This window comes from Lucilia sericata, unplaced genomic scaffold (assembly GCF_015586225.1).
Source record: "Lucilia sericata isolate MDLA Ls3-8-SP2 unplaced genomic scaffold, ASM1558622v1 Contig000422F_arrow, whole genome shotgun sequence".
Taxonomy (NCBI): Eukaryota; Metazoa; Arthropoda; class Insecta; order Diptera; family Calliphoridae; genus Lucilia; species Lucilia sericata.
The window spans coordinates 206,991-225,000 of NW_023994439.1; the positions used below are offsets into that span (position 1 = coordinate 206,991).

Below are 18,010 nucleotides of genomic sequence, written 5' to 3' on the forward strand. Positions count from 1 at the left end.
CTAGTTCAGTTCTAGTTCAGTTCTAGTTCAGTTCTAGTTCAGTTCTAGTTCAGTTCTAGTTCAGTTCTAGTTCAGTTCTAGTTCAGTTCTAGCTTATTTCTAGTTCAGTTCTAGTTCAGTTCTAGTTAGTTCTAGTTCAGTTCTAGTTCAGTTCTAGTTCAGTTCTAGTTCAGTTCTAGTTCATTCTAGTTCACTTCTAGTTCAGCTTCTAGTTCACTTCTAGTCCTTCTAGTTCAGTTCTAGTTCAGTTCTAGTTCAGTTCTAGTTCAGTTCTAGTTCAGTTCTAGTTCAGTCTAGTTAGTCTAGTTCAGTTCTAGTTCAGTTCTAGTTCAGTTCTAGTTCAGTTCTAGTCAGTTCTAGTTCAGTTCTAGTTCAGTTCTAGTTCAGTTCTAGTTCAGTTCTAGTTCAGTTCTAGTTCAGTTCTAGTTCAGTTCTAGTTCAGTTCTAGTTCAGTTCTAGTTCAGTTCTAGTTCAGTTCTAGTTCAGTTTCTAGTTCAGTCTAGTTCAGTTCTAGTTCAGTTCTAGTTCAGTTCTAGTTCAGTTCTAGTTCAGTTCTAGTTCAGTTCTAGTTCAGTTCTAGTTCAGTTCTAGTTCAGTTCTAGTCAGTTTAGTTCAGTTCTAGTTCAGTTCTAGTTTAGTTCTATTCAGTTCTAGTTCAGTTCTAGTTCAGTTCTAGTTCAGTTCTAGTTCAGTTCTAGTTAACTTCTATTTCAGTTCTAGTTCAGTTAAACATTAATTTAATTCTTCTTAAGATAAAGTGTATGTATGATTCGCTAAAGCTGAATATTGCTGCTGGTTGTCTTTGTCTTCTCTTAAGTGGGTTTTAGGTTTACAATTTTGATATATTTGTTATTTTTCTTTTCTACAATATAATTTTATAAGTGGCGGGTTTTTGGTGGCAGTTTACTTTATTGTTTAAACTTAAAATGGTTTTGATATTGTGCGTATTGTTTTCTACTTGTTTATTCGTTTTACAAGAGGATTTCAATGTTTATTGTTTTATTCGATTTTATTTTTTGTGACGGTTTTCTTAAGTGGTTTAATGTGGTTAAATATTGTTATATTTTTCAATTGGTGGCTGCCTAAGGGGAATTTCTCTTAGGGAAAACATGAATGATTTTCACAAATATTTTATAAACAATTTAACACATTTGTTGGTTTTCAACAAGCTGTTTACATTAAATAAAAGAGTTAATAAAAATACTTAAAAGAAATTTAGATAAAAATGTTATAATAATATTTACTTCTTTCTCAAATGTTATAATTCAAAGCTTTGGGGATCAAAACGTTTATATTTAATGCTAATAATTTCTTTTTAAAAATTTCCCTTTTATTTATTATGTAAAACTTAGTTTAAAATTCTTATTATTTACTAACTATTTTAATTCTCTAATGATTATTATGGCAAATTATTTTTGTACATTTAGAAAACAAACAATCAGAATACATTTGTTGTATGCTCAACTGGAAATAAAACAATAAATAAATTTATTAAATTAAAATCCTAGATACAATCGATAAAAACGTACTTTCTGTTTAAGCTGACATATGATAATGTGTAACTGTGTTTGTAAGCGACCCATACAGCGTTATACACATTTAGAAAATTTCGTTTATGTGTTTTGGAAATATTATAACTTACAAAACTGTAATTAAGTAATTCATTGGAACTTTCAACAGAATAACACATATGTATGTATATACATATAAACACGCATACAACACTTGTATAATTATGCTAAAATCTTTGTCAGGCTGTCTGTCTATCTACTGCCAAAAACGAATGTGTTTAAATACATTTTTAATGTAATTATACGTAGACTACTATTAGATACAAAACGTATGCCGATGAAAACGTATTGTTGGAATTAGGGTTTTAGAAAGAGATTGTGGAGGTGGTACTTTTTGTTTCACAATTATTCTATATAATCTCAGTTGTTCTTTTTCAGTGGTACTTTGCCTGAACGAAAAGTACCAACAACTCCCTTCCCTTAAAGACTCTTACTCACTTAGAACTCTGCCTATTTGGCATCAGAAATTTCCCTCCAATGGATTATCTCTTACTCAGAAGTCTAATATAATAAAAAATTCAAAAATTTGAGGCCCAAGTTTTCTGGATCTTTATAGATAGCGGAGTCGATTAAGCTATGTTTGACTGTGTGTCTGTCTGTCAGTCCGTCTGTCTGTCTGTATGTCCATCTGTCTGTCTGTGTCAGTCCGTCTGTCTGTTTATTTCAACCGATTTTCTGAAAACCCCAGATATATTCGGGATCTAAACCTTCAATAATTCTGTTAGATATGCTTTCGAGAAGATCGATATTTGAAATCAGCAAAATTGGTCCATAAATAATGGAAATATGAGCAAACATCCAAGAAAAAACTCTGAACCAACCTCTGTGACCAAAAGTTCCCCTTTTCTAGGTTTGTTCTGCAAAACGTACTTTTTGAATTAACCATAAAATTGTCTATGTAAAGTAAAACACAAAGTCAGTAAATCGGACTACAAATGATTAAATATAATCGTTTTAAAAATTTTATATAACCGAGGTGATCTATTTCGGGGAGCCCTAGCCGAGCCCCTTGTTTGCCCATGAGGTTCAAATTCAAAACTTAAACTCAACAACACTTTCTCTTTACATTACACATTTATTCCTTAATATTGTTTGAAGATGCCGACCACTGCTCTTGCTTGTCTGTATGTGGTTTACAATTATTTGTTGTTAATAAATTTTTGTTGACTCTAGTTAATTTTCCTCATCTCCATCACTCACTAAGTATTTCAGTCAATTTTAATTAGCATAAATTTCACTTTTGTATTTAAGCTACATGGAGTTAAAAGAATATTAAAAAAGTTTTATTTTTTGTTGTCTAATTTATTTAATTGTTGAAAAATTACGAGGTGTTAAGGAAATTAAAAGAAGAATTTGTAAAATATTATGTTAATTTAATCAAGACACATGTTGTTATAAAATTATTTTGTTAAAAAGATTCGCGACAGTTTGCTAAAGTTAAGGAAGAAATGTGATATGAAATGTATGAAAAAGGGAAATTATAAAATTTTGGAAAAAATTTTAAGAAATCATGAAATAACAAGGATTAATTAAGGAAATGAAGAATATTGGGGAGATATAAATTATAATGACCTTTGACCTTCCACATTTAAAAGGGCAGATAATTGTCATTTAGCACGTTGTTTATAATTCAAAGGCCAAATTTAATTGAGCAAAAGCTAACAAGTCAATTAGAAGATATAAAAGAACTGTATGACCTTTGACCTTTAACATCTAATGTTAAAGATAAGAGATATTAAGCCTGTAGTTTAGAATCTTAAGACCAAGTTCTAAATAAAATTGATTTTCATTTAACGATTAAATTAATTTTTCAATATCATCTTTATCATTTAGTTGAACAGTGCGTATGATTAATAAATATTTTTATAGTAATAAATAATATTATGTATACGCTCCAAAACTAAAAGAAAAAAGTCAATAAAGAAATAAAAATTTAATTAACAAAAATGACTATATTATAAAAACATTACAACATAAAAACTAACTAAATAAATAACAATAACATCTACTAAATACTTTTTAAACATAAACATTAACAGCAAATAACTACACTATCTAGACAGATACTAATAATAAACGCAACGCAACGAAAATGTCGCATTTTTCAACAATATTGGAAAATTTACGCATGGTGGCCATAAAGCGGAGTCCCTTAACACAACAGAAACAAAAGCAAGCAACAACAACAACAGCAGCAGCAGCAACAGGCTGTTACCCCAACTTCACCACAACCACAACAACATGTAAATAATTCCCCCCAAGTGGCAGCTACAACAAATTCATATAATGATGAAGCATCAACCCATGAACCGGATGTAAAAATTAATAATGATAATAAACAATTTAAAGTTTTTATCAACAACAACCACCCACACCACAATCACCGGAAGCACCAACACCACCAACATGTACAAAATCCTCGCACAATCACAACAATGAAGATTATTCAATAGATAAAAACTCTAGTGGAAATACACCATCTACAAACGCCCCGACAAGAAAATCGCATTATTCCAGTAGTCATCATAGTCATAAACGACAAAGTATATCAGCACGTGGTTCTATAGGTTCTGCAGAAACATACTACTGCGAAAAACTCGCCCGGACGTGAACGTAATCGTGGCAGTGTTATTGTTGAAATTGATAGTGGCGGGGCTAGTGGTGGTTCAAAAAATGCCACTGGTTCGAGGGGTGCACGTGAACTATCGCCGACACCGAAAAATCAACAACGCAAAATGTCAACGGACTTTCGTTCGCGTGCCGGTAGTTTTATTCATGTTGATGAGGACGGTCGCAGTATATTAATGCGTAAACCGGTGCGTTTAAAAAATATCGAGGGTCGTCCAGAAGTTTATGATACTTTGCATTTTAAGGGAAGAGAGGTAAGTGAATTTTAATCGATATTTTAAAATTATTTTAAAGATTTTAAAACCTTTTTTGAAGAATGTAAGAAATGCTGAAATGTTTCATAGATAAAAACTTATGGCAGGGAAAATTAATGAGAGCCAAAAATTTAATTCTGAAAATTCTAGTTCAGTTCTAGTTCAGTTCTAGTTCAGTTCTAGTTCAGTTCTAGTTCAGTTCTAGTTCAGTTCTAGTTCAGTTCTAGTTCAGTCTAGTTCAGTTCTAGTTCAGTTCTAGTTCAGTTCTAGTTCAGTTCTAGTTCAGTTCTAGCTTAGTTCTAGTTCAGTTCTAGTTCAGTTCTAGTTCAGTTCTAGTTCAGTTCTAGTTCAGTTCTAGTTCAGTTCTAGTTCAGTTCTAGTTCAGTTCTAGTTCAGTTCTAGTTCAGTTCTAGTTCAGTTCTAGTTCAGTTCTAGTTCAGTTAGTTCAGTTCTAGTTCAGTTCTAGTTCAGTTCTAGTTCAGTTCTAGTTCAGTTCTAGTTCAGTTCTAGTTCAGTTCTAGTTCAGTTCTTCAGTTCTAGTTCAGTTCTAGTTCAGTTCTAGTTCAGTTCTAGTTCAGTTCTAGTTCAGTTCTAGTTCAGTTCTAGTTCAGTTCTAGTTCAGTTCTAGTTCAGTTCTAGTTCAGTTCTAGTTCAGTTCTAGTTCAGTTCTAGTTCAGTTCTAGTTCAGTTCTAGTTCAGTTCTAGTTCAGTTCTAGTTCAGTTCTAGTTCAGTTCTAGTTCAGTTCTAGTTCAGTTCTAGTTCAGTTCTAGTTCAGTTCTAGTTCAGTTCTAGTTCAGTTCTAGTTCAGTTCTAGTTCAGTTCTAGTTCAGTTCTAGTTCAGTTCTAGTTCAGTTCTAGTTCAGTTCTAGTTCAGTTCTAGTTCAGTTCTAGTTCAGTTCTAGTTCAGTTCTAGTTCAGTTCTAGTTCAGTTCTAGTTCAGTTCTAGTTCAGTTCTAGTTCAGTTCTAGTTCAGTTCTAGTTCAGTTCTAGTTCAGTTCTAGTTCAGTTCTAGTTCAGTTCTAGTTCAGTTCTAGTTCAGTTCTAGTTCAGTTCTAGTTCAGTTCTAGTTCAGTTCTAGTTCAGTTCTAGTTCAGTTCTAGTTCAGTTCTAGTTCAGTTCTAGTTCAGTTCTAGTTCAGTTCTAGTTCAGTTCTAGTTCAGTTCTAGTTCAGTTCTTCTAGTTCAGTTCTAGTTCAGTTCTAGTTCAGTTCTAGTTCAGTTCTAGTTCAGTTCTAGTTCAGTTCTAGTTCAGTTCTAGTTCAGTTCTAGTTCAGTTCTAGTTCAGTTCTAGTTCAGTTCTAGTTCAGTTCTAGTTCAGTTCTAGTTCAGTTCTAGTTCTAGTTCAGTTCTAGTTCAGTTCTAGTTCAGTTCTAGTTCAGTTCTAGTTCAGTTCTAGTTCAGTTCTAGTTCAGTTCTAGTTCAGTTCTAGTTCAGTTCTAGTTCAGTTCTAGTTCAGTTCTAGTTTTCTAGTTCAGTTCTAGTTCAGTTCTAGTTCAGTTCTAGTTCAGTTCTAGTTCAGTTCTAGTTCAGTTCTAGTTCAGTTCTAGTTCAGTTCTAGTTCAGTTCTAGTTCAGTTCTAGTTCAGTTCTAGTTCAGTTCTAGTTCAGTTCTAGTTCAGTTCTAGTTCAGTTCTAGTTCAGTTCTAGTTCAGTTCTAGTTCAGTTATAGTTCAGTTCTAGTTCAGTTCTAGTTCCAGTTCTAGTTCAGTTCTAGTTCAGTTCTAGTTCAGTTCTAGTTAAGCTATTCGTTCTAGTTTCAGTTCTAGTTCAGTTCTAGTTCAGTTCTAGTTTAGTTATATTCAGTTCTAGCTTTCCAGTTCTAGTTCAGTTTAGTTCAGAATCTAGTTCAGTTCTAGTTCAGTTCTAGTTCAGTTTCTATTCAGTTCTTAGTTCAGTTCTAGTTCAGTTCTAGTTCAGTTCTAGTTCAGTTCTAGTTCAAGTTCTAGTTCAGTTCTAGTTCAGTTCTAGTTCAGTTCTAGTTCAGTTCTAGTCAGTTCTAGTTCAGTTCTAGTTCAGTTCTAGTTCAGTTCTAGTTCAGTTCTAGTTCAGTTCTAGTTCAGTTCTAGTTCAGTTCTATCTTAAATTTATAATCCCCATATAAGTTACATGATATACAGTTATGGTCCTCAAACTAAAACCTCTTATACTTTTGCAACCCAAAATGTGTATAATTAACCGGCAACAAAGAGCTCATTACAAACGTAACAAATACGTATGTATTTCCATAGAAGTTTGCAACAAAAGGAGCAAGAACAATAAAAACTTTATTAATAAATATCAAAATAAACTATTTGTAGACACCCACTTTTCTTAAATTAATGAGTAAAATATTTCATAAAAAATAAGCAGAAAAAGAGAAAACTGACTAAACAGTGTTTTTGCTGTTGAAAACATAAATGCAAGATTTTAATTTACTATCCACAAAAAGAAACGAAAACACACACTCAAAAATACTTAAAATATTAATCGGTTCATACAGGAGCTCGTAACAGCGCAGTGACGTGCATGCAAGTAAGATACACTTACACTTGTGGACAGAAAAGTTTGTTTTGTTTTAAATATATACTAACTTTAAAAGAGTAATGAAAACAACTATTTTTCAACCCACATGTGTTCATACTTGTGCATACATAACACAACAAACATAAGAGAAATAAAAATTGTACAAACTTAAACAATGTAAATGAAATTTAAAGAGGAAAGAAAAGATTTCAAAACAAAAAATGTAAAAGTTAAATTAAAACCACAAGTCGGAAGTTGTTGTTAAACAAGTTGTATCTTGTAGTTAAAAAAATAAACTACAAGTGTTTTCAGTTACTAGCAGTAAAAGAATGACAAATATTTTATACGACAAATAGAAATTACTATTAGGATTTTCAATATATTGTCCTATAAGTAGTAGTGCACAAAAAATTTGAGATTTTTGTATCAATTAGTTCTTTGCTTAAAATATTTTTTTTTTAAATAAAGTTAGTTTAAACAATTTTCCATTTGTTTTACATACTTCTTGTTACACTGTAAATAGATATGTATATCTGCATATAAAAAAAGTATGTTAATACTTAACATGTGTAAGTATTATATTTATTCTACAAATGTATAAATATGTTAAATATTTTTCGAGAGTATGTTTGTAAAATACAAGTTCGTTGAAAGTGCAAAAAACATTACACAATTACATTAAGATGCAAGAACAAGCGCAGGCATGCTTGTTCTTGCATGCTCAAATAGAAATTACACTTTGACAACCATTGCTTTTAAACAAATATGTTTATAGGGATTTGTGTATAAAGGAATTATATATTAGGGTGGTCTCATTTCTACAAAAATATACGTCAAGGAACTTTAATTTTTTTAGAGAACTAGAGCAGAATTTTACAAATATGAACATCATAATGACATTTCACCAGACGTATACGCAATATTTTTTAAATACCGTGAACTCTATATTAAGTATATGTCTATAGATAATTTATCGGTAAATTATGTTCTATAGGAATTTTAGAACTGAACTAGAACTGAAACTAGAAACTGAACTAGAACTGAACTAGAACTGAACTAGAACTGAACTAGAACTGAATAGAACTAGAACTCTGACTGAACTGAAACTAGAACTGAACTAGAACTGAACTAGAATCTGAACTAGAATGAACTAGAACTGAACTAGAACTGAACTAGAACTGAACTAGAACTTGAACTAGAACTGAACTAGAACTGAACTAGAACTGAACTAGAACTGAACTAGAACTGAACTAGAACTGAACTAGAACTGAACTAGAACTGAACTAGAACTGAACTAGAACTGAACTAGAACTGAACTAGAACTGAACTAGAACTGAACTAGAACTGAACTAGAACTGAACTAGAACTGAACTAGAACTGAACTAGAACTGAACTAGAACTGAACTAGAACTGAACTAGAACTAGAACTGAACTAGAACTGAACTAGAACTGAACTAGAACTGAACTAGAACTGAACTAGAACTGAACTAGAACTGAACTAGAACTGAACTAGAACTGAACTAGAACTGAACTAGAACTGAACTAGAACTGAACTAGAACTGAACTAGAACTGAACTAGAACTGAACTAGAACTGAACTAGAACTGAACTAGAACTGAACTAGAACTGAACTAGAACTGAACTAGAACTGAACTAGAACTGAACTAGAACTGAACTAGAACTGAACTAGAACTGAACTAGAACTGAACTAGAACTGAACTAGAACTGAACTAGAACTGAACTAGAACTGAACTAGAACTGAACTAGAACTGAACTAGAACTGAACTAGAACTGAACTAGAACTGAACTAGAACTGAACTAGAACTGAACTAGAACTGAACTAGAACTGAACTAGAACTGAACTAGAACTGAACTAGAACTGAACTAGAACTGAACTAGAACTGAACTAGAACTGAACTAGAACTGAACTAGAACTGAACTAGAACTGAACTAGAACTGAACTAGAACTGAACTAGAACTGAACTAGAACTGAACTAGAACTGAACTAGAACTGAACTAGAACTGAACTAGAACTGAACTAGAACTGAACTAGAACTGAACTAGAACTAGAACTGAACTAGAACTGAACTAGAACTGAACTAGAACTAGAACTGAACTAGAACTGAACTAGAACTGAACTAGAACCGAACTAGAACTGAACTAGAACTGAACTAGAACTGAACTAGAACTGAACTAGAACTGAACTAGAACTGAACTAGAAGTGAACTAGAAACTGAACTAGAACTGAACTAGAACTGAACTAGAACTGAACTAGAACTGAACTAGAACTGAACTAGAACTGAACTAGAACTGAACTAGAACTGAACTAGAACTGAAATAGAACTGAACTAGAACTGAACTAGAACTGAAATAGAACTGAACTAGAACTGAAACTAGAACTGAACTAGAACTGAACTAGAACTGAACTAGAACTGAACTAGAACTGAAACTATTGTACACACTTGAAGTTTTTGAGGCTCATCATTTGAAACAGAAATCCTTTTATAGTGTTTTTACTTATTTATTCAGTTTTAAACTGAAGAAAGATCTTTTGTTTGTTTTTTTTTATTGTGATTTATTTTTACTTTAATCTTTCACTAAACACACGTAATGTGTTGAATCACATAATGACCCTGAAAGGCTGCATTTGTTTAGCCTCTTAAATGTTTATTGTTATTCTTATTCTTTGAAAATTATATTTAAAAAAATACAAATATTTAACTAAAAAATAACGCAAATAGCTGTCGACAAAACAAATAAAGTTAATGAATGACAAATATACTAATTAAAAAAGGAAACATATTGTTGCTTAAACAAAATATTTTTATATTAACTTAAAACATTTTTATATCCTTAATATACATTTATTTAAAATTATAAAAATTGTTTAAAAAATAAAATTAAAATTTGTATAATTTAAGAAATTACGTTATTTATATGTAAACTTAAGAAAATAGGTGTTTTAAAGGACTATAGATACTATAAAAATTTTTAAAATAATACTTAATTTTTCCTTCCGGTTAAAGAAACTTCCTTTCACAGCTTCGTTTAATTACTTTTTGAATGCCGTATTTTTTCATTTTTTTTTTCTTTTTTTTATTAAATTCTTTTTTAAAACAAGCATAACTGTTGCTAATAATATTAAAAAAAGGCTTACATTAATACGGCTCTTTGAGTTGCCTTTTAAAGTTTTCAACTCTTTTTTATATTTCCGGTTTGGAGTGTAATTGTTTACCTCTTCTCTTCATATTACTTAACAATGAGCTGAAAAAAGCAACTGCTGAGGAAACAAAAAGTAGGAAAAAATATAATTTTTCATACAATTTCTTGCACAAAATGCATCTGTTGTTTGTCTGTCGTCTATGTTTGTTGAAAACAATTTTCTGAAGAACCTAAGATCTTGGGGATCCTTCCTAATCTCCAATAATTCTCTCAGACATGCCTAAAACATATTGACCTTTGAGCGACGTATACTTAATATTGATTTTTTTACAATTCCTAACGTCTGATGAATCCATAAAGGTTAAAAACTTTTAGTTTTTTTAATCACAAGCATTTATTTTCTTGAACAACACAAGTTGTTCTTCTACTCTCCCACTTAGAAAAACTCATCACTAATTAACAGCGAAGAAGGAGAAGGGTAAAACATATAAAAAACCATAATAGACAACAACTATTTACTCACTTTTAAAATACTCTGTGGCAAGAAATTAACAACAATTTTATTTTCTCTACTTAAACTCTATTTTACGACTTAATGAAGAAAAGGTAATTAAGTTACCCTTTTGTTAAATGCGTGAAAATTTATATGTTTTTCTATGATTTTTTCCTATTGTACCCAACAATTTCTCAAATAAGTAACTTCCTGTTGAGAGAGAAAAAAAAACATTAAAAAAGTAAATGTGTTAATAAATTGTTGATTCATCAAGTATGTATGTTCTTTGTCTACTCATACTATTTCTTCAAATAAAACCAAAAGGGTTCCAGCAAACAGTTGAAAAAGTTAAATTAAAAATACTTTCATAAACAAATAGTGAAATAAAAAGTCAAATACCACGAAAATAAAGTATAAATTGAAAAAAAAAAAAGTTAAGCAAGTAGAAGAAAGGAAACAAAAGGTATATGAACTTAATATTTTACTTTCTTAGTTTATTTCCCTAATTTAAAATTTAAAATGTATTTCTTTTATGGTAGTTGTAGGTAGAACATTAATTTATTTTATTATATCAGTCTGTGAATTTATGGTGGGTCTTTTCTTATTTTAGTACCGAAAAATATAGACAGTAACTCAAATAAAAACCTTGTCGTGTTATCAAATGCTTTATAAACTGCACCTTTTTCAGGTTTATTTTACAACGTGTTTTTTTTTAAATATATTCTTGGCTGAAAATGCTCAACATTAAATTGTAATAAATTCACATTTTATTTACTTTTCGTTTGCTAAATGAAAACTCTTACAACTCTTTGACTGAAAAATGCTGTTGCACATAAATGATGGCGCGAATGAGTTGTACGAATGACTTAATATTATAATAAAATTTAAAATGATTTTTAGGTGAAATTTAATAAAAAAATGTGCATAGAACTAGAACTGAACTAGAACTGAACTAGAACTGAACTAGAACTGAACTAGAACTGAACTAGAACTGAACTAGAACTGAACTAGAAACTGAACTAGAACTGAACTAGAACTGAACTAGAACTGAACTAGAACTGAACTAGAACTGAACTAGAACTGAACTAGAACTGAACTAGAACTGAACTAGAACTGAACTAGAACTGAACTAGAACTGAACTAGAACTGAACTAGAACTGAACTAGAACTGAACTAGAACTGAACTAGAACTGAACTAGAACTGAACTAGAACTGAACTAGAACTGAACTAAACTGAACTAGAACTGAACTAGAACTGAACTAGAACTGAACTAGAACTGAACTAGAACTGAACTAGAACTGAACTAGAACTGAACTAGAACTGAACTAGAACTGAACTAGAACTGAACTAGAACTGAACTAGAACTGAACTAGAACTGAACTAGAACTGAACTAGAACTGAACTAGAACTGAACTAGAACTGAACTAGAACTGAACTAGAACTGAACTAGAACTGAACTAGAACTGAACTAGAACTGAACTAGAACTGAACTAGAACTGAACTAGAACTGAACTAGAACTGAACTAGAACTGAACTAGAACTGAAAAGAACTGAACTAGAACTGAACTGAAACTAGAACTGAACTAGAACTGAACTAGAACTGAACTAGAACTGAACTAGAACTGAACTAGAACTGAACTAGAACTGAACTAGAACTGAACTAGAACTGAACTAGAACTGAACTAGAACTGAACTAGAACTGAACTAGAACTGAACTAGAACTGAACTAGAACTGAACTAGAACTGAACTAGAACTGAACTAGAACTGAACTAGAACTGAACTAGAACTGAACTAGAACTGAACTAGAACTGAACTAGAACTGAACTAGAACTGAATGAACTAGAACTGAACTAGAACTGAACTAGAACTGAACTAGAACTGAACTAGAACTGAACTAGAACTGATGAACTAGAACTGAACTAGAACTGAACTAGAACTGAACTAGAGCTGAACTAGAACTGAACTAGAACTGAACTAGAACTGAACTAGAACTGAACTAGAACTGAACTAGAACTGAACTAGAACTGAACTAGAACTGAACTAGAACTGAACTAGAACTGAACTAGAACTGAACTAGAACTGAACTAGAACTGAACTAGAACTGAACTAGAACTGAACTAGAACTGAAAGAACTGAAAAAGAACTGAACTAGAACTGAACTAGAACTGAACTAGAACTGAACTAGAACTGAACTAGAACTGAACTAGAACTGAACTAGAACTGAACTAGAACTGAACTAGAACTGAACTAGAACTGAACTAGAACTGAACTAGAACTGAACTAGAACTGAACTAGAACTGAACTAGAACTGAACAAGAACTGAACTAGAACTGAACTAGAACTGAACTAGAACTGAACTAGAACTGAACTAGAACTGAACTAGAACTGAACTAGAACTAGAAAAACTAGAATTAGAAAAACTAGAAGTAGAAAATTTTGACTTTTTAAGTCTTTCTCCCCTTGTTCTTCCCCCTTATTCAACATTAATTGAAATTAATTCGAAACACAATATTAATTTAACTTACGCAACCAACAGAGATAATAATTGTCAAGTATTTACATTTTATAATAAACCGGAAGTGGCTTTCAAAAGCAGTCGTTTCACCTTAATATTAAAAAAAAAATCGCTAAAACTCACTTATACTCTAATACAAACAATAAAATTCCTTTAGAAAAAGACGGCAAAAGAAAAAAATACCGTTAATTTTATTTAAACAAGTTGTTGTTGCTACTATGTAAAAATTGATGTCGTGTGTTGTTGGTTGCCAACAAACCATGACGAAGCTGTGCAGTAGCTACTTATGTTCCTTTCTCTAGAGTTTATTGTTGTGCTACGACAAGTATGAGTACTAATGTGGCAGCTAACAAACGATTAAATTACAATATCCTTAAGGAAGAGAGGGAGAGAGAGAGAAAGGAGAGGAATGTAAGGGAGTAAATAAATCAACAGGAGTTGTTTAAATATGAGGGGTGGCTGTTAAATGTTTTGTATGAGAATTATTTAGTGCTTTTTTGCTCTGTTTTTTTAAAAAAGAGGGGAAGATGGGTGTAAAGTAAACAAACATGCAAAAAAATACACGCATTTACAATGAATGAAATTAAAACAATAATATAGTAGTTGTTGTTGTTGTTTTAGCAATTATAAATATTTACGGTTTTTTTTCTTATTAAAGCTCATCAGGTGGCTTGTACTCTTTGCTGGTGGGAGGTTTCTCATGACGATTAGTTGGAAATCTTTGTAAAACATCCTGCTGTATGCACTGACAAAAACGCAGTAAGAGTATTGCAGGGATTTATTATTTCTCTTGTCAGAGTATTTAGTCTTTTGCTGTTTTAAGTCGAGCGAATAAGCGTATAAGAAGGAAATAAGCAATAAATAAATACACAGAGATTTAGTGGAAAAGCCAGGAAATGAAATTAGAAACCATTTAAATTAAACGGATTCTTTGTGTCAAGTAATAGCAGGGGATATAAACACTACCTCAATTTATCTCAGTTTTTCTTCGTTTCTTTCTTTTAAATGTTTTTTTATGAAGATATTCTACAGAGAGCATTTGAGGTAATTAGAGTTAAATAATTAAAGATAAATGGTTGGCTTTTGGTATAAGGGATTGTGTTAAGATTATTAAAAAACTAATTAAAAAACTCAAAATGTATAATTTTCATAAAATTTTCTAGTAATTTTTAGGAATAGTATGCGAAAAGAAAAGAAGTATTTGGCAATATGTTGTCTACGAAATGCTGTAGCTTCTAGCCTTAGTATTAAATTTATCAATTTTTTAGTTTTTTTTGAGATACAACAATTATCCTTAATTTTAGTTAATCTTACTCATTATTTTGTCATCAGTTGACACGATATTTGTCATTAAATCAATAGCATATTAAATGAATTCACTTAAAACGTGTTTCCTATTATTTTAGGAAATAGTCAATTATGTATGTAAAATAACAATTTCCTTATGGCTTTCACAAGAATTTTCCGCTTAAGTATAATTACTGTGATTTAGGTTTTCTTAACTTACAATATAAATAATCTTAATTAAATAAAATACAAAAAGCCTATCCCAGCACAAAATTGCACCACAACTTACTTTCATGTAATGTCTAGTCTAGTCTATAGTCTAGTCTATAGTCTAGTCTATAGTCTAGTCTATAGCCTAGTCTATAGTCCAGTCTATAGTCTAGTCTATAGTCTAGTCTATAGTGCAGTCTATAGTCTAGTCTATAGTCTAGTCTATAGTCTAGTCTATAGTCTAGTCTATAGTCTAGTCTATAGTCTAGTCTATAGTCTAGTCTATAGTCTAGTCTATAGTCTAGTCTATAGTCTAGTCTATAGTCTAGTCTATAGTCTAGTCTATAGTCTAGTCTATAGTCTAGTCTATAGTCTAGTCTATAGTCTAGTCTATAGTCTAGTCTATAGTCTAGTCTATAGTCTAGTCTATAGTCTAGTCTATAGTCTAGTCTATAGTCTAGTCTATAGTCTAGTCTATAGTCTAGTATATAGTCTAGTCTATAGTCTAGTCTATAGTCTAGTCTATAGTCTAGTCTATAGTCTAGTCTATAGTCTAGTCTATAGTCTAGTCTATAGTCTAGTCTATAGTCTAGTCTATAGTCTAGTCTATAGTCTAGTCTATAGTCTAGTCTATAGTCTAGTCTATAGTCTAGTCTATAGTCTAGTCTATAGTCAGTCTATAGTCTAGTCTATAGTCTAGTCTATAGTCAGTCTATAGTCTAGTCTATAGTCTAGTCTATAGTCTAGTCTATAGTCAGTCTATAGTCTAGTCTATAGTCTAGTCTATAGTCTAGTCTATAGTCTAGTCTATAGTCTAGTCTATAGTCTAGTCTATAGTCTAGTCTATAGTCTAGTCTATAGTCTAGTCTATAGTCTAGTCTATAGTCTAGTCTATAGTCTAGTCTATAGTCTAGTCTATAGTCTAGTCTATAGTCTAGTCTATAGTCTAGTCTATAGTCTAGTCTATAGTCTAGTCTATAGTCTAGTCTATAGTCTAGTCTATAGTCTAGTCTATAGTCTAGTCTATAGTCTAGTCTATAGTCTAGTCTATAGTCTAGTCTATAGTCTAGTCTATAGTCTAGTCTATAGTCTAGTCTATAGTCTAGTCTATAGTCTAGTCTATAGTCTAGTATAGTCTAGTCTATAGTCTAGTCTATAGTCTAGTCTATAGTCTAGTCTATAGTCTAGTCTATAGTCTAGTCTATAGTCTAGTCTATAGTCTAGTCTATAGTCTAGTCTATAGTCTAGTCTATAGTCTAGTCTATAGTCTAGTCTATAGTCTAGTCTATAGTCTAGTCTATAGTCTAGTCTATAGTCTAGTCTATAGTCTAGTCTATAGTCTAGTCTATAGTCTAGTCTATAGTCTAGTCTATAGTCTAGTCTATAGTCTAGTCTATAGTCTAGTCTATAGTCTAGTCTATAGTCTAGTCTATAGTCTAGTCTATAGTCTAGTCTATAGTCTAGTCTATAGTCTAGTCTATAGTCTAGTCTATAGTCTAGTCTATAGTCTAGTCTATAGTCTAGTCTATAGTCTAGTCTATAGTCTAGTCTATAGTCTAGTCTATAGTCTAGTCTATAGTCTAGTCTATAGTCTAGTCTATAGTCTAGTCTATAGTCTAGTCTATAGTCTAGTCTATAGTCTAGTCTATAGTCTAGTCTATAGTCTAGTCTATAGTCTAGTCTATAGTCTAGTCTATAGTCTAGTCTATAGTCTAGTATAGTCTAGTCTATAGTCTAGTCTATAGTCTAGTCTATAGTAGTCTATAGTCTAGTCTATAGTCTAGTCTATAGTCTAGTCTATAGTCTAGTCTATAGTCTAGTCTATAGTCTAGTATATAGTCTAGTCTATAGTCTAGTCTATAGTCTAGTCTATAGTCTAGTCTATAGTCTAGTCTATAGTCTAGTCTATAGTCTAGTCTATAGTCTAGTCTATAGTCTAGTCTATAGTCTATAGTCTAGTCTATAGTCTAGTCTATAGTCTAGTCTATAGTCTAGTCTATAGTCTAGTCTATAGTCTAGTCTATAGTCTAGTCTATAGTCTAGTCTATAGTCTAGTCTATAGTCTAGTCTATAGTCTAGTCTATAGTCTAGTCTATAGTCTAGTCTATAGTCTAGTCTATAGTCTAGTCTATAGTCTAGTCTATAGTCTAGTCTATAGTCTAGTCTATAGTCTAGTCTATAGTCTAGTCTATAGTCTAGTCTATAGTCTAGTCTATAGTCTAGTCTATAGTCTAGTCTATAGTAGTCTATAGTCTAGTCTATAGTCTAGTATAGTCTAGTCTATAGTCTAGTCTATAGTCTAGTCTATAGTCTAGTCTATAGTCTAGTCTATAGTCTAGTCTATAGTCTAGTCTATAGTCTAGTCTATAGTCTAGTCTATAGTCTAGTCTATAGTCTAGTCTATAGTCTAGTCTATAGTCTAGTCTATAGTCTAGTCTATAGTCTAGTCTATAGTCTAGTCTATAGTCTAGTCTATAGTCTAGTCTATAGTCTAGTCTATAGTCTAGTCTATAGTCTAGTCTATAGTCTAGTCTATAGTCTAGTCTATAGTCTAGTCTATAGTCTAGTCTATAGTCTAGTCTATAGTCTAGTCTATAGTCTAGTCTATAGTCTAGTCTATAGTCTAGTCTATAGTCTAGTCTATAGTCTAGTCTATAGTCTAGTCTATAGTCTAGTCTATAGTCTAGTCTATAGTCTAGTCTATAGTCTAGTCTATAGTCTAGTCTATAGTCTAGTCTAGTCTAGTCTATAGTCTAGTCTATAGTCTAGTCTATAGTCTAGTCTATAGTCTAGTCTATAGTCTAGTCTATAGTCTAGTCTATAGTCTAGTCTATAGTCTAGTCTATAGTCTAGTCTATAGTCTAGTCTATAGTCTAGTCTATAGTCTAGTCTATAGTCTAGTCTATAGTCTAGTCTATAGTCTAGTCTATAGTCTAGTCTATAGTCTAGTCTATAGTCTAGTCTATAGTCTAGTCTATAGTCTAGTCTATAGTCTAGTCTATAGTATAGTCTATAGTCTAGTCTATAGTCTAGTCCCACAGATTTTACTTCCTTTCGCGGACCCCTTGAAGAGCTTATTTAATTTCGGCGGACCCCCATACATATTTTTTTTTTTTCCCGTACATTGAGAATATATAATATTTCAGATAGGTTTTCAATTGCATGTTTTGAAGATAGAATGACTTCTTTGTTGATATGTTAACATGATGTTTAATTTTATGATCGTGAGATCTTTCATGTTCATTTTTCTTCAAGGTAGCGAAAAGGGTTTCTTTATCAAATATTGTCACATGTGCTTAAGGAAGTCACGTTTTCAAAAATTTGTTGCGATTGCAAAGGGTGAACTGAGTAAGTGAGCTAAGTTTTCGGGAAAATAATATAAGAAAGT

General features: G+C 31.5%; 2 protein-coding genes across 2 annotated transcripts in view; both read left to right on the forward strand.

The window, feature by feature from the left end:
• The first annotated feature begins 3,484 nt into the window (after nucleotides 1–3,484).
• Nucleotides 3,485–4,095, forward strand: LOC119604748 (small heat shock protein hspG3-like). The gene is given in 2 exon segments (XM_037957560.1): nucleotides 3,485–3,747; nucleotides 3,749–4,095. Coding segments are annotated over 2 exon segments (360 nt in total). The 5' UTR covers nucleotides 3,485–3,663; the 3' UTR covers nucleotides 4,025–4,095.
• A 12-nt stretch (nucleotides 4,096–4,107) lies between these two features.
• LOC119604749 (nitric oxide synthase) overlaps nucleotides 4,108–18,010 on the forward strand; it is a 93,501-nt gene continuing 79,598 nt past the window's right edge. Inside the window, 1 exon segment of the mRNA XM_037957561.1 lies at nucleotides 4,108–4,453. Within this exon segment, the coding sequence (XP_037813489.1) occupies nucleotides 4,307–4,453 (147 nt within the window). The 5' untranslated portion in view covers nucleotides 4,108–4,306.